The sequence below is a fragment of the Sceloporus undulatus genome, chromosome 1, assembly GCF_019175285.1.
Source record: "Sceloporus undulatus isolate JIND9_A2432 ecotype Alabama chromosome 1, SceUnd_v1.1, whole genome shotgun sequence".
Lineage (NCBI taxonomy): Eukaryota > Metazoa > Chordata > Lepidosauria > Squamata > Phrynosomatidae > Sceloporus > Sceloporus undulatus.
In genome coordinates, this window is record NC_056522.1 from 316,625,200 (window position 1) to 316,640,622 (window position 15,423).

At 40.5% G+C, this 15,423-nt stretch overlaps 1 protein-coding gene across 10 annotated transcripts in view; it reads right to left on the reverse strand.

Annotated features, from left to right (window-relative positions):
- The window catches only part of DPF3 (double PHD fingers 3), a 278,546-nt gene that overhangs the window by 129,891 nt on the left and 133,232 nt on the right, over window positions 1–15,423 (reverse strand). For all 10 annotated transcript variants that reach the window (XM_042445680.1, XM_042445751.1, XM_042445759.1 and 7 more), the window contains exon 3: window positions 8,061–8,168. In XM_042445680.1, coding sequence (XP_042301614.1) covers window positions 8,061–8,168 — 108 coding nt within the window. The remainder of the gene's footprint in view (window positions 1–8,060; window positions 8,169–15,423) is intronic.

The following is a 15,423-nucleotide window of genomic DNA, read 5'->3' on the forward strand; positions in this document are numbered from 1 at the left end:
GAAACACAAACTCCAAATAGTCTACAAACTGACCAAGAAAATCCAACAAATGCTGCACTCAGTGAAAGACAGGAGAGACGCTCTCACAGCAGCAGGAGTTTACTGTGCAGCTGCAAACAAGTCTACATAGGGACCACCAAATCCAGTGAGTCAAGGAATATGAGAGACACTGCAGACTGGGTCAGCCAGAAAAATCAGCAGTAGCAGAATATGTTGTAAACCATCCTGGCATAAAAAGCTGTTGGAAAACACTGAAATTCTGGACCAAGTCAACAATTATCAGGTCAGAATGCACAGGGAAGCCATTGAAATCCATAAACACCTGGACAACTTCAACAGGAAAGAAGAAACCCTTAAAGTAAACAAGTTTAGCTACCAGTCCTGAAAAATACCAGAATCAAGACCCAGCAAATGCAAATGAAAAACCACCCAGGGTGAGGGAATATTCCCAGCATACAATAGATCATTAAGTAAATGGACATCCTGAGGCCTTGTCATTCAACAGCAGAATACTGTACATAGATTAACATACAAGTCACCTCCTCTCAAACAACAGTATATATACCCCAATCTCTTCCATGCCAGCATTCTCTGAAGATGCCAGCCATAGCTGCTTGGTGAAACATCAGGAATAAATTCTTCTAGATGAAATCCGTCTCAATACCTTAGAGGCCTTTAAGAAGGAACTCAAAACGGATCTCTTCTGGCAGGCTTCTTCATCGGACTCCAAATAAAAGCTTATGATGATGTTCCACTCTCGACTATGATTATTGGCTACTGATGAACTGTTTTTAGAGAACTACAAATTCAGTATTAGTATTTTATCAGTTGTATTATTTTATTGATGTAATCCTGCCACAATCCTTGGGAGAGGCAGGAAATATAAATAAACATCATCATCATCATCATCATCATCATCATCATTCTAGAACATGGCTTCATAGCCCAAAAAAACCCACAAAACACTTCCTGTCTCTAATTCCATACTCTCCCTTTCTCTCTATTCCCAATTCAGAGTTTGGGAAAATATCACATTTTTTGACTACCACTTCCAGAACACACACACACACCGCCATCGCTAGATCTTTACAATTTCGGGCAGGCTATTTTTGTTTTTAATTTTTATTCTCCAGTCTCAGTTCAATACTCTTTGTTTACCCCCTGCCATTTACATGAAGTAATTATTACCTCCTGTATCCAAGTGGAATTTTATAGACCACTAACTTGTCACATGGACCAATCTGGAATCTGGTTACAATTGTTGGTCTGAACTGGATGCTGAATGCCCATTTCACCATCTTCTACCATGAGATCTTATGTCAGCAAATTTCTCTTCGCTTGGTAATTAGTCATTCAAATACCAGATACAAGGACAATGGTTCACACAGCACTTTGATATGGACTCAGAACAGAGTGTGGACAGGTTTTTACTTTGTTTGTTTGTTTGGCACAGCATCTCCCAGAACTCTTTTCCCAGCCAGTATGGTCATGTTGGCTGGGAGATTCAGGGAGCTGTAATCCAAGCAACACAGTCTGCAGAATTGATGTACATATACATGAAAGCAGGATGTTTCCATGTCTTAGTGGTACTCTGTGGAAGAAGAAACTCAGCGCTTGTTGGGAATAACCCTGGACTTTTACAAGGCCATTTGAAGTACTGTAGATCCATTTATATATAATCTCACACTAATGTGCATTTGAAATTGCATACCCTAGAAGACTTGATAAAGTAGGCAAAGGGGCTGTACAAACAGCCCTGAAGGGGCGGCCTCCAGCTGCCCCTTTTTCAGTTGGATCGGGGCCACAGCAACCTCACACCGCAGCCCCAACCCAGCCTTTTGAGGGTGCAAAAAGGAGCTGCAAAAAGTGGCTCCTTTTTGCACCCTCCAAAAGGTGTCATAGATGCAGTGGTGCGGCTATATGGCGCTCCTTCGGCGCTGCATCATCTAGGTGCAGAGCTGGAGGTGCTCCATGATGCCATGCGCCTTCTGGAACAGCACCCTGGGGGTGGAATCAGGTGTCCATCATGAGGACGCTATGCGCCAACTCTGTCTCCAGGCCGCCTTTTCAGGCCAGTCTGGACAGGGCCAAAGTTATTAGTTGGGTGTTTTACATAGCTATGATAACGTAAACTTCTGCAGATTTTTTTTTCTGCTTTGTACGACTCCTCCTGTGTCAATAAGCCATTGAAAAGACCTTTTGCATAGTGAAAGAATTGTGATTTCAAAAAGTGGAGCTAAACATTAATTCAAACTGAGTTCTCTGTGTGGGCAGAGGCTAATTTCTCACACATACCCTTGCATAGACTATGCTCTTATAATATAAATAGAAGGATTGTCCACCACCTACACCCTCATCATAGGTTGTGTTTTAAAAAGCTAAAGTTAGATAGCTCTTGTTTGGAACCAGTTCAGAGCAATAACTTGGTACAGAAGTGTTTCAACTAGGCAGTTAGAAGTCACACAAAAATATTTTGGTTCCTCAGATAAGAATCCTTCTCTATTGAAGGCCACCTGCTATCCTTTAGTAATGAACTAAGTCACTGATGGCTCAAACTCCAAGGTGACGCATGAAGACCATGGGAAAGGAGAGAGGAAAAGAGAAACAGCTTTTTATTTGCCTTTATCCATTACTTATGAAGGAGTACACCATCTTTAATCTCCTCATTTCCAACATCTCTGTGTCAAGTGGTGCTTTTTGATAAGAAACACATGCTTGTTCTTCAGTATTTCAGTTCAGATTTATTGTTTATAACTTCAGGTCATCACAGTGTAGAGCAGGGAAGATGATATTATATAATGGGGGATAAAGCAAATTAAATGTGAATCAGAAGAAACATAGTTTAGTTAAAACCAGCCAGTCAATCTAACAAAATAAACATTATGAATTAAATTTCTGTCTACAAGTCAAATGAGAGATGCTTACAGAAACCAGCACCACTTGAATGTCCCTTTCCCCATTTCTCCTGAATAAGGTACCTTCATCTAAACTGTGCCCCCTAATCCCCTGATCAACAGGGGCCCCAGTCCTCTGTGAAGATGGATGGAGAATTTGGGGAATTGTAGTCCAAGAAAAAAAATGAATTTCCCACAATCCAGTTTAAATATGCATTTAATATATTTTCTCTCAAAACAGCCATTCCTAAAAACAGTGAGCTCCCAAACACTCATGTGTTAATTTTTATGTGGAATAGTTTGCTTCATCACTCAGAGAGCTGCAAAATTCCATTGACTACTTTGTTACAATTCACACATTAATCCAGAAAGAAGGAATGTAAGTCTTCACTAATTTCATTCTCAAAGCAATTTTTACAACAATTTTTTACAAAAATTACAAGTAATTTTAGCAATGTTCCCCCTGCTGCAAGAAAGCCTTTGAAAGCAGCATATTTTTTGAAGATTATTTACTGTTTGGGACTTATTCTGACAGAAAGCAGCATTTTCTGCACATGACATTTCACTTGCTGTGGATAAAATGATGTTTCCTCCATAGAAAATGCTGTAGTTAGGAATTTAGTCTTCAAAAAAAAAAAAAATCCGCACACAAACATTGTTTTCTACACAAAAAAGTCTGCGTCCTGCAATTAAAAATTGTATTAATATTTTTTGGGGGGGGATCTATCACTCCCAGAAGTATGGACTGAGCTGTTTTGTACTGGAATTCACAAAAGATTGGCTTCCTCAAGCATCCCCACTGGAATCGGGCCAGGAGCAGACCATGAACCATGCAACTGCTTGACAGATATATCTATTGTGAATTTCTGTAGTTCAACAGTGGGAAACGTCTTTTACAACATGGGTTGAATTCTCTTTCTGATATGCCACATTCTAGAAGTGAATGGCAAGGAAAAGGGCTCACAGGTAAAAAGGTGCAAGCAAAACTATTTTACACAATAAAATGTATTTTAGCAGAATGATCTTACTAAACCTTTGGTTCCCTATGGTAAGCTTTTAGAATAAGAAAAATCTGTATGAAAGCTGGGATACCACCAAACAACAATGTGATGGGGGGGGGGAGGATGTAGCTACAGCATTCCCCACAATACAAATTCTAGCTTCTGAATTTTTCTTCATTCATTGTCAAGAAATCCCCAATTACTAGAATTGCAGAAAGTGAGATACTGAAAATAATTCACACCTAGAACTGTTATATTTGCCGTGTTCACATTCCCATCATTCTAGCATTCTAGAAAATTTGAGCATTTAGAAACAGTTTAGGGATCCAAAGGAAAAGGAGTGAAGTTACCAAGAGAACATGAATCATTTTAGGTTTGAATGATTTTTAGTGGGGGGTTTTGTGGGGTTTTCAGGCTTTGTGGCCGTGTTCTGATTTATTCCATAGCTGTGGCTGGCATCTTCAGAGAATGCTGGCATGAGAGTGATGTGTGTGTGTACACACACACATGCACACACACAGTGGGCCCTTGTTATCTGCTGGGGTTTGGTTCCAAGACTGCCCATGGACGACAAAATTTGTGGAAGCTAAAGTCCCATTAAATACAGTGGAAAAGGAAAATGGTGTCTCTTATATAAAATAGAAAATCAAAGTTCTCTATCTGGAATTTACACTTTTTAGAAAATATTTTCAAGGTGTGGATGCTTGAATCCATGAATAAAAAATCCGTGGATAAGGAGGGCTGGCTGTACTGTGTGACCCTTGGTTGAGATTAGGTGATTTACATGTTAATCTGTGTGTTGGTCTGTTGCTGAATGGCAAGGCTTTGGGGTATCTATTTAATTAGTGATCCATTTTCTGCTGGGAAACCCCCACTGACCCTGGGTGGTTTTCATTTACACTTCCTGGGTCTTGATTTTGGTGTTTTTCAGGAATGGTAGCCAGCATACAATGGATCACTAATTCAATAGATACCCTGAGGCCTTGCTATTCAACAACAAACCAACACACAGATTAACGTGTAAATCACTTCCTCTCAACCAAGGGTCACGTAGTATATATATACTGTACCCCACTTACTCCCATGCCAGCATTCTCTGAAGATGCCAGCCACAGATGCTGGCATAATATCAGGAATAAACTCTTCTAGAACACGACCACAGAAACAAAAAACCCACACAAAACTATCAATGCCGGCCATGAAAGCCTTTGACTTCACATTGGATTTTTAGTGTTTCACTCTCTACAGTGGTGAAAATTTGGGGCCTGAAGGAACATTTCATAGAAAAAAAATTTATTTGAAGAGGCAATGCCCTCATTTCCCCCAAAAAAATACCCTTGGTAAAAGGGCACAGTCATCAGGAGAAGCCCAAAGCTATGTCTGGTGCACTATCTTACACCAGAAGAATGGCCATAAATCCTACAGACTGGCTGGCTGCTAGGACTTATTAATTCCTTTCACCTATCAAAGCTCTCCAAGTTCTCTCAGAGTGTCAGAATGGCAAGAGATATGCTTCTATAGCTTTGTTTTTCAAGCAGCTTTTTGGGGTTTTCTAAGCCAAGGGCTCTCTTCCCACAGCTATTTGAAACTGCAGATCAGACAAAGCTGAAGAAAACTTGGCCAGGGTTACTGAGGCATCCAACTAGAAGTACCATGTTCTTCTCTCTCCTGTTCACTGCAATGAAAAATAAAAGCCCCAAAACCTCTCCTCTCCTTATCATAGATCCTCATTTGCAAATTTTAAATACTTTATTGAACCAACCATGATTGTGGTTGTTACACTGCTGTTTCAAGCTGGTAGATGAACAAAGGCATTATTCTTTACATATTGTTTGAGATGGCTTGTGTTTTTATGTACAAATATTAGCGTATTATCTTGAGGCTTGTTATCAGTCTGACCATATCAGACTGCACAACCCCCTTAGGATACCACAGAGAAATGACACTGTAAAATAGCTACTTAGCATTTGATCACAGGAGATAAGAGTCCATAATTACTGTTAAATTATTACATACAGAAAGAGACACAAATTAAATGATAACATTCCTGGTAAATAAGAATGACATTCCATTTCAGTGGCATTTGCCATATTTACACTGAGTGTGACTACATGCTTCATTTCTATGTAAAAAAAAAAAGCTGCCACTCAGCAGAGTATGACAATATGCATTTGGCTGTTGTAGCTGCTATAATTATTTTACCAGCCTAGAGAGAGAGAGACAATAGTCTGGCATTAATTATTGACCATCTGGTCATTTTGTGTGGCTAAGCCAAATGAAATTCTCAGATGCAAGTATGTCCAATTTTGCAACGGTATGGACAGATAAAATTTAATCTCATGACTAACCCTCATCTTTCTGGTGAATGAAACTGAATCCAAACAGACTGAAACAAACAAACAACCCAAGTACTGTATAGTTAGAGGCTTCCAACAGGGACTAGGTTGTATTACACATCTCAAAGAGGATGCCACATATGAATATCATGGGACACCCTGGCAGCGTTTTCCTCTCAAAAAACACACTCAGTTGGCACAGTATATACTCTCTCCTTTTGATCACTGTACATCACCAGATATGTTTTGTGTCTCAATTGCCAGTGATAATCACACACCAATCCTCTTTCCACCTTTACATTTCATAAAAGCTGTGTAATAAGGAGGAAAATAGGAAACAGCAGAGATGAAATAGTTAAAAAATACCCTATCCTTACTATTACATCTACATTGGATGGGGGGGAACCTCCTCTCAAGAAGGAATTGCACCAGTGTTATGAAAGCTACATTTTTCATTATGTCTTGTGAGACATCCTGACAATTTAAAACTTTTAAAGCCTATCTGCCTGTGTAATGGAAATGTAACCCATCTTTCTCTCCTCTCTATCAGCTCTTCCACACTGCAGAAAAAAAGCAGTTTGCCACTACTTTAACTCCATGGCTTCATCTTGTGGGATCCTGAGATTTGTAGTTTGATTAGATTCACCTTGGCCTGTCAGAGAGCTCTGGTGCCTCACCAAACTACAGATCCTAAGGTTTTGTAGGACAGAGTCATGGCAATTAAAATTATGTCAGACTGCTTTGTTTCTGCAGTGTGGATACATCTTCTCTCTCTCTCTCTCTCTCTCTCTCTCTCTCTCTCACACACACACACACACACGTGCACACAATAGAATGACTTCTTAGGGCTCTTTCACAGTACAGAATTATGATTCCACTTTAACTACCATGGAAACTTAGGGCCCGAACAGACAGGCCAAAGTAAAGCTGCTCCAGGTCACTTTGGAGGTATGCTGTTTAAATGACACACACATTTTAAGAGGCCAGAAGCTGTGCCTAAATTGCATTCCAGTCCTTAGGACTGGAGCATGGCTTTGATGTGGCTTCCGGCCTCTTAGGATGCATGCATCATTTAAACAGCATACTTCCAAAGTGACCCAAAGCAGCTTTATTTTGGCCTATCTGTTCAGGCCCTTAGAATCTGCAGTTTAAGGAGGGGTATTTAGAATTCTCAGCGAGAGAGCTCTCAATCCACACCAGATTACCATCCCAGGACTCCATACAATTCAGCCATAGCAGTTAAATTGAATCATAGCTCTATAATTCTACAGTGTGGAGGGGCATTTAGAGCAAGCCTTCCCTGGCCATTTATTTCAGCTGGTTGTAACTGTGTGCTTGAAATTAAGCAAATTATATTGAATTATCACTGCCTCTAAACCCACTTGCCAGATTCTTATTTGCAATGCATTTAATCATTCTACTGTTGTAATATATGACTGAAGACTTAGCAGCTATTTCTTGGAGCATCCTATAGTGTAGTTTCCTTTAACACCTCCTCAGTAAGTTGCCCTCTCAAACTTCCTACCTTTAAAATTCATTAAAAAATACACCAGACCTCAATATAAACTCTGCAATTCCCAACAGTATCAATTACAGCTGCTCCTGAATTTGGAATGGATTTCCCCACCCCTTATATTTTGAGAGCTGGAGAAAAACATGATTTTAGCTAAATTCTCAGCCTACAAAGGGGAATAAGCACACACACACAAAAAAGAGTGGAAAGGTCAAAAGCCCCGAGGCTGTGAATGGTAGACTCTTCCTGGCCTGTGAACTTAGAAACACAGTTAGAAAACAAAGGAAGGAAGTGGGGTTGGAAGGGGAGCACCTACCAGGTTTAATCTCCAGCAGCTTCAGCCTGGAATCCTCAGGAGGATGCAAACGTCTCTTTTTGCGCCAGCAACGAGCAGGATACGTATAAAGTTGACCTGGTGCAAGTCCTGAGGAACAAAACAAAATAAAAATGAACACATGCACAAACACTTTTAGTTTCATTGTGAACTAGCTTCTTACAATCTTGAGTTGTAGATTTCCACACCCAGGATTATACTTCAGTACATATTATCCATGACAGCCAGCTTGATGTAGTCATTTGAACATTAGACTATGACTTTGGAGACAGGTTTCAGATCCCCACTCCAAGCCCAGGCTTGGAAAACTGGAAAGGTCAATATGACTGATTGGTGGGCTCAATTTTGGAATTTTTGGTTTATGGAAAAGCTCACTGATCAATCTAGAAGGTTGCGGAGGTGGAATCTTCCTCTGCCTTTTGAAAAACAATGCTCCCCACTTATATCTTATCTCAACAACATTGGAGCAGAAGTGGGTCTTCCTTTGTAATATGATTCCCTTTCGATGATTGAACTGGTGCAAAAAAAGGTATCTCTGTGTTCTGAGTCCATCCCTGATTTTATGTAATGTTGCCCTTTTACATCCCATGTGACCTTCAATTTTTGAAGTTGGTTTTCAAGGATCTGTATTTTAGCTTGTTTTTGTTTGTATTTGTTATTGTTTTCTACCTTTTTTGGTAAGAAATAAAGTTATTATTTAAACAAACAAACAAAAAAGATCCCCACTCAGCCAGGGAAACCCATTGGGTGACCCTAGGCAACTCACAATCTCTCAGTCTCAGAATAAGGCAACAACAAACCCTCTCTGAACCAATCTTGCCAAGAAAACCCCATCATAGGGTTATGTTAGAGTCACCACAAGTCACAAACTATTTGAAAGCAAGCAACGTATATTGTCCATGTCAGATTTTTAGTATCACTTAGAAATTAGATCTGGAATTACTCAGCATCTTTTCACATTTTTATGCACTGATACAGGATACGGCAGAATGCCCAACGATAAACATCACACAAATTTGTGCCAACAATGGGCTACCTTACTTTGTGCATAATGTTATAAATGCAAAATCTGTAATGCAATCCACAGTACATAAAATTGGGCTTACATCAGTTGATGTACAGTTTCTTACAGATACAGCCTAACCTTCCAAAAGAAACCTAATAGGATTTATACTTAACAAACATTCTTCTTATCTTGTGATTTTTTTTTTCATATGAATTACTTGTGAAAGTAACTGGTAAAAGAAAAAGGCATACCCTCCAACATTTCACAGATAAAAACTGGGACATGTGTGGCTAAGCAACACAAGAGTGTGATCAAGATGGCAACAGATCATAAAGAGGAAGAACACACAAATAGGAGAGGCTGCAACAATTTGTTTTGGCCCAAGCCTACTGAGAAGAACAAGGTTCTGCCATCTCCTCTCGCTCTGCTGGGTTAATTGAGTGCAAACTACTTCTACACGTTGAACTCAGTTTGCTGCAACTGAAATAAGCTTAGGAAGAAAGGGGAAAGTGGGCTATTTTAAAAGCAACTGAAAAAGTGGAATGACAGATGATTAACTCTGATGACCAGGAACTGTGAAAAGGTGACATGAGACACTGAAGATTGTTTACATGGGGTGCCTGATGACAAGGAAGTGGTTGGCACAGCCATGAATGTCAGGACCATGTAGCACACTTGGCCTGGAAATGACATGGATGTGGTCACTAGGTGGAACTGGAACAGAGGTTACTACAGTTCAAGTGGCAGGTGTGTATGAGTCAGCATTTGGAAGCTGCATATCATGGAACGTCTGATGCAACATGCAAGTAGGTGAAGTCAGCCAGCAGTGCATCATGGGATACAGTATGATGCAAATGCAATAGGTTTGAAACCTGCAAGGTCTCATTGGTGGCATGGCTATCACATGACTTCACAGAAGACCATCTATATAAGGGAGAAGATGACGATCTCCATTGTTGGGTTGTTGTGGTCAGTGACTGGTGAAGCACTTTGTTTGTTTGTATATATAGCTGTGAGTATCCAAGATGGCTGTCTGGTACTCTGTGCGATCTTGTAAATAGCTTGCAACAAGTGATTAAAGCCCTCATGTTTGAGAGAGCCTAGCTGTCCAGCAGTGTTTATTTCTTCAAGCCAGGAGCTCAAGGCTGAAGTCTGCGTGGGAGGAATTTTTCCTTCTCAGCCTGAAGCCTTTGCAGACGTCTCTCCGAGAGCCTTCTCATGGTGTCTTGCCTTCATGGATCCACTCTGCACGTGGTCATAGTGGACACAGCGCATCTCTCTATGCCCCAACAATGAAGTTCTGAAGTTTAATGCAAAATCAGCTTGGATTTTGCATTCATCCTGGGGAAAAACAAATGTTTTGCAATACGAGTTGGCTGTTGGTATCTGCCAGGGTTTGACTGCAGGGCCCCGTGTGGGTACCAAAATCCCTGGGTGCTCAAGTTCCATTATATACAATGACCAAGTAAAATGGCGTTCTTCATATAAAATGTCAAAATCAAGGTTTGCTTTTTGGAATTTTAAAAAAATATATCTTCAAGCCAAGGATGGTTGAATCCATGGATGCAGAATCCGTGGATACAAAGGGATGTATTTTACAACACTCTACTATAGAATCATGGTACAATTCACCAATAAGGTCTTGACAAGTATGTGAGCTGCTCATTGAAAATCAATGAGTAGTTGGGAAACAAGCCTACAGGGTGTTACCATTTATAAATAATCACAAGGAAAAAAGTATGAAAGGCATAACTTTTGCAAGACAGTCTTTTATACTCATCTAAAATAGTGTATGTATATACAGTACAGTCTAAAGAGAAAGACAAGCAGAAATGCAGTTAGCAACATCAACAACATTGTAGCTCCCAGTTTTAAAGAGGAATGATAATTTGTGAGATAATTGATGACGAGACATGGAAGTAGTTTTTAAAAACTGTGATCTGGAATTTCTGTTCTCTCTGTCCAGATTCTGAAATGAACCAGTTAATTGTGGCATGCATTTTAATAGACAAAATGTTGCTTCTTCCGGTACATTACTAAACTGAAAAGTGGGTTGAAGTAATTTGGAAGAAAAACTGGGTTAACAAGCAGAGACTGAAAGATACAGAAAAGCATGAAGAAGTCTTGTTCCTTTTTGCTGGAACATCAAATGGTGAATCCTAACTGTTCTTGTTATCACTTGAGGGGCAATTACTTTTTATAGTCACATTTAAACCAAAAGATACAATACCAAAATTGTTAATGAGCTCTAATCAAACACCTTCTCATTCTAATTCTCTTCTAAACCATTTTGTTTAAGTATAGCAGTTTAAGGTCAGAGACAGAATATCAAGGGAGTGTGAAAAGAGCCCCACTGGTATATTTCCATTTTAACATCCCATTATTCACGTCCATTTCTTGCTTAGGCACAGACCTGTTTAACTTATGGAAATACCATTACAAGCAGTATTACAAGCTTATGCAGTACTGAAAAATGTTCAAACTAGCCTTTTGATCAGTATGGTAGATGCTTGGCCTTATTCATGCCAGTAAGTGAAAGGACAAGAGCTGGCACTGGTTGGTGGTATTTTCTTACAAACTTGGGGCCTATACAGACCGGCACTTTGGGTGCAGCATCCTCACGCTGGATGCCCTAACCCTGCCCCCAGGGTGTCATTTTGGTGCGCTCCGGTCTATACGGTGTGTGTCATGATGCCTCTCCAGAGCAGCATCCACATGATAAAGCACCAAAGGGGCATCATAAAGCTGCACCACCATGGCTATGGTGCCCCTTGGAGGGCACAAAAAAACCCCACTTTTTGTGGCTCCTTTTTGCACTTTTCAGAGGCCAGATCAGGGCCGCAAGGTGAGGTTGCCACAGCCCTGTTCCACCCAGGAAAGGGGCGGCTGAATGGCATTCATCTGTACATCCCCTTTATTTCTTTCATATATTTTTCTGATAGGTGATCTGGACAAGGCCAAGCTTGTGAAACAAGGTAAGGCACCTGTTTCGTGCGACAGGATTACAGAGGACTGTAATCATAATGTATTTACATCCATCCCAAGTGTTACTGCCAGAGGAGACAAACCAGAGAAAAAGGGGTGTAATTTTATTTAGGATTTTCCATTATCACCCTTCATCATGCAGTTTACGATAAGCACAATAGACAGGTTGTCACGAGCAGCCCACATAAAAAAAGGCATCAGCAAAAAGGATCAGACCCTGCAACAAGTCCACATGCCAATTCTGTCCCTGCATCGACTCAGCCAGTATCTTTAAAACACCTAATAACAGAAGATACACCATCAAGGATTCATTGTTTTGCGCATCTTCCAATATATTATCATCTAACAGCAACACCCTTCCGTATTCTACAAAAACTACATTAAAAAAATTAATGACATCAGAAACGGCAATATCAGCAAATCAGCAGGAGAAATTACAACATACTAGATCATACTGTCACTGGTTTTAATGTGTCCATTTTTGAAGAAAAGGACGTCAATAAAAACCCTAGTGTGAAACTGCTACATTATTGTTCATCAAGAAGTTAAATCATAGTAACTAAAGCTTGAATTTATCTTACAAATTTTGCTATTCTACCACATATGTTGATAGTCCTACCAATGCCAAGATGTTTCTACTGTATTATCATCTACACTCCCTTGTCACTGTAACTACACTCATCCCTCCCCGTTTGCAGACTTGGGATTTGCGGTTTTGGTCCATCACGGATGGCAAGCGGGGAGGGATAAAGTGGAGTGTGCACCCAAAGTATATGTGCAGCAGCGTTCACAGGAGCACCCCCCCCCCCCCATTGTAACTGATGGGGCTTGAATATCTGCAATATTTCCAATTTGCAGGGGATCTAGAATGGATCCCCACGAATCAGGAGGGACAAGTGTATTTTGTTTTTACATAATTGTCTCCATCTGTTCTCTTTGTATTTCATTACCCTCTGGCTTCACTCTTCCCCATCCCCAGCATGCATGCACATATTTCCCAGACCATTTAGGAAAGCATTTCATACATCTGATGAAGTGGACTCTGTTCCACAAAAGCATCTAGATCAAGAGAAGTAATAGTGCCACTGTATTCTGCTCTGGTCAGGCCCCACCTGGAATATTGTGTCCAGTTCTGGGCGCCACAATTCAGAAAGGACATTGAGAAACTGGAGCGTGTCCAAAGGAGGGCGACAAAAATGGTGAAGGGTCTGGAAACCATGCCCTATGAGGAACGACTTAGGGAGCTGGGGATGTTTAGCCTGGAGAAAAGAAGGTTAAGAGGTGATATGATCGCCCTGTTTAAATATTTGAAGGGATGTCATATTGAAGAGGGAGCAAGCTTGTTTTCTGCTGCTCCAGAGAACAGGACCCGGAACAATGGATGCAAGCTACAGGAAAAGAGATTCCACCTGAACATTAGGAGGAACTTCCTGACTGTAAGGGCTGTTCGATAATGGAATGCACTCCCTCGGAGGGTGATAGAGTCTCCTTCCTTGGAGGTCTTTAAACAGAGGCTGGATGGCCATCTGTCAGGGATGCTTTGATTTGGATTTCCTGCATGGCAGGGGGTTGGACTGGATGGCCCTAGTGGTCTCTTCCAACTCTATGATTCTATGATTCTATGATTCTATATGCTATTATATTTTTGTCAGGCTTGAAAGTGCTGCAAGTCTTTCCTGGTTTTGCTGTAATGGGATAAGAGGGCTATCCCTTGGGGAAAATAGGCAGTAGCAATCAGCAAAAACAATACTGAAAACATTAAAAAGGAGCATATGTGTCTTTGCATATGTGCTTTTGTTTGGTGACATCAAGCTATAGTTGTGATACTTTGGGAGGTTTTGGATGCCAGTTATTATTTGCAGTGATGCCTACACTGGAACTACTCAAAGTGGTGTTCTCTGGACCAGGATGACAAGACATCCTTCTTTTCCCTGACATGTCCTACATTTCAACCTTCTGTCCAGGAGGAATTTAAAAATGTTCTCTATTATGAGCATGATTAAGAAGCATGAGCTTATATTATATTAGTGTTTTTTACTTTTATTTGGTAATGCCCTACATTTTTCTTGAAAATCCTACATTGTCCTCTATTATTATTATTATTATTATTATTATTATTATTATTATTATTATTATTTCTTACTGGCTTCTCCCCTTGAGAAGGGGAGGTTAAGACATCTGGTCCCCTGTCTCTGGACCAATGACATCCCCAAAACATTGGCTGTTGGTCTCTGGAAAGTTTCCGGATAAGAAAGAAACAGTCGTAATCAATGTGCACAAATATGTGCTGGTCCCTGGCACATGGATTGGGGGGAAAACTCTGCTGATCCCTTACATCAGATAGCTGAAGAAGAAATAGCTGCCCTACCTTGAAAAGGCTACCTCACAAATGACTAGTTTCAATCCTAGTACTGTACCAACTTGTATTAGGATTCATTCAGACTGGCAATTTGTGCTGTTTGAAATGTTGTCTCTCCACACTTCTTTTTCATACATTTCAGTTCATTTGTGGGAGACTTGCTTGTGATATGGATTGTGATGTTAGATGTGGATATGGCCACCCCCATCACACACCTCCTTGTTTTGCTTCAGATGCATTACCAGTTGTGTTGCAAAACTCAAACACACAGAGCCTATGTGAAATGAAATGGAGGAGACTGACAAAGGAGAAGTAGGGTGCATGGGCCGATGATCTTGCAACAAGGGGAAGACACAGCTTTACACACACACACACACACACACACACACACACACACACACGTTTTCTCTTTATGAGTCTCCTTCAGTGTGTCATTTCACACAGGAAGTATGTGTATTGTGTGTGAGAGAGCAATTTAGCACCACCAACGGCTGGTAGAAATAGTGCTAAAGTCAGAGATTGTTTAAAATGTGAAAAATAGCTTTCTCCATGGGAGGAAGGAGACAACTTTCTTGAAGAAGTATTAAGTGCAGGGGGAGGGGGACAGAGCAGATGGGGCAACAGGTTGCAGGAGCATTGCTTGGGATGGCTGAGGACAGAATGGGATTCTAAAACCTTAAAAGATAAGGTGGGAAGCATAGCATGCATCTACACCCTAACCAGGACAAAAAAGTAAATGCTGTATTCAACAAGGAATAAAAAGGGATAGGAATTACTGGAAATACACTGAGACAAGAGAAAAGATGTCTGGATCTTGAAGATAAAAACAGCAAGTATATCAGCCCTGGTTAGTACTTGGATGGGAGACCACCAACAAATACCAGGTGTTGTGCACTGCATTCCAGAGGAAGGAACTGGCAAAACCACCTCTGAGTATTCCTTGCTTAAGAAAACCCTATAAAATATATGTGGTTGCTATAAGTTGACTGGAAACT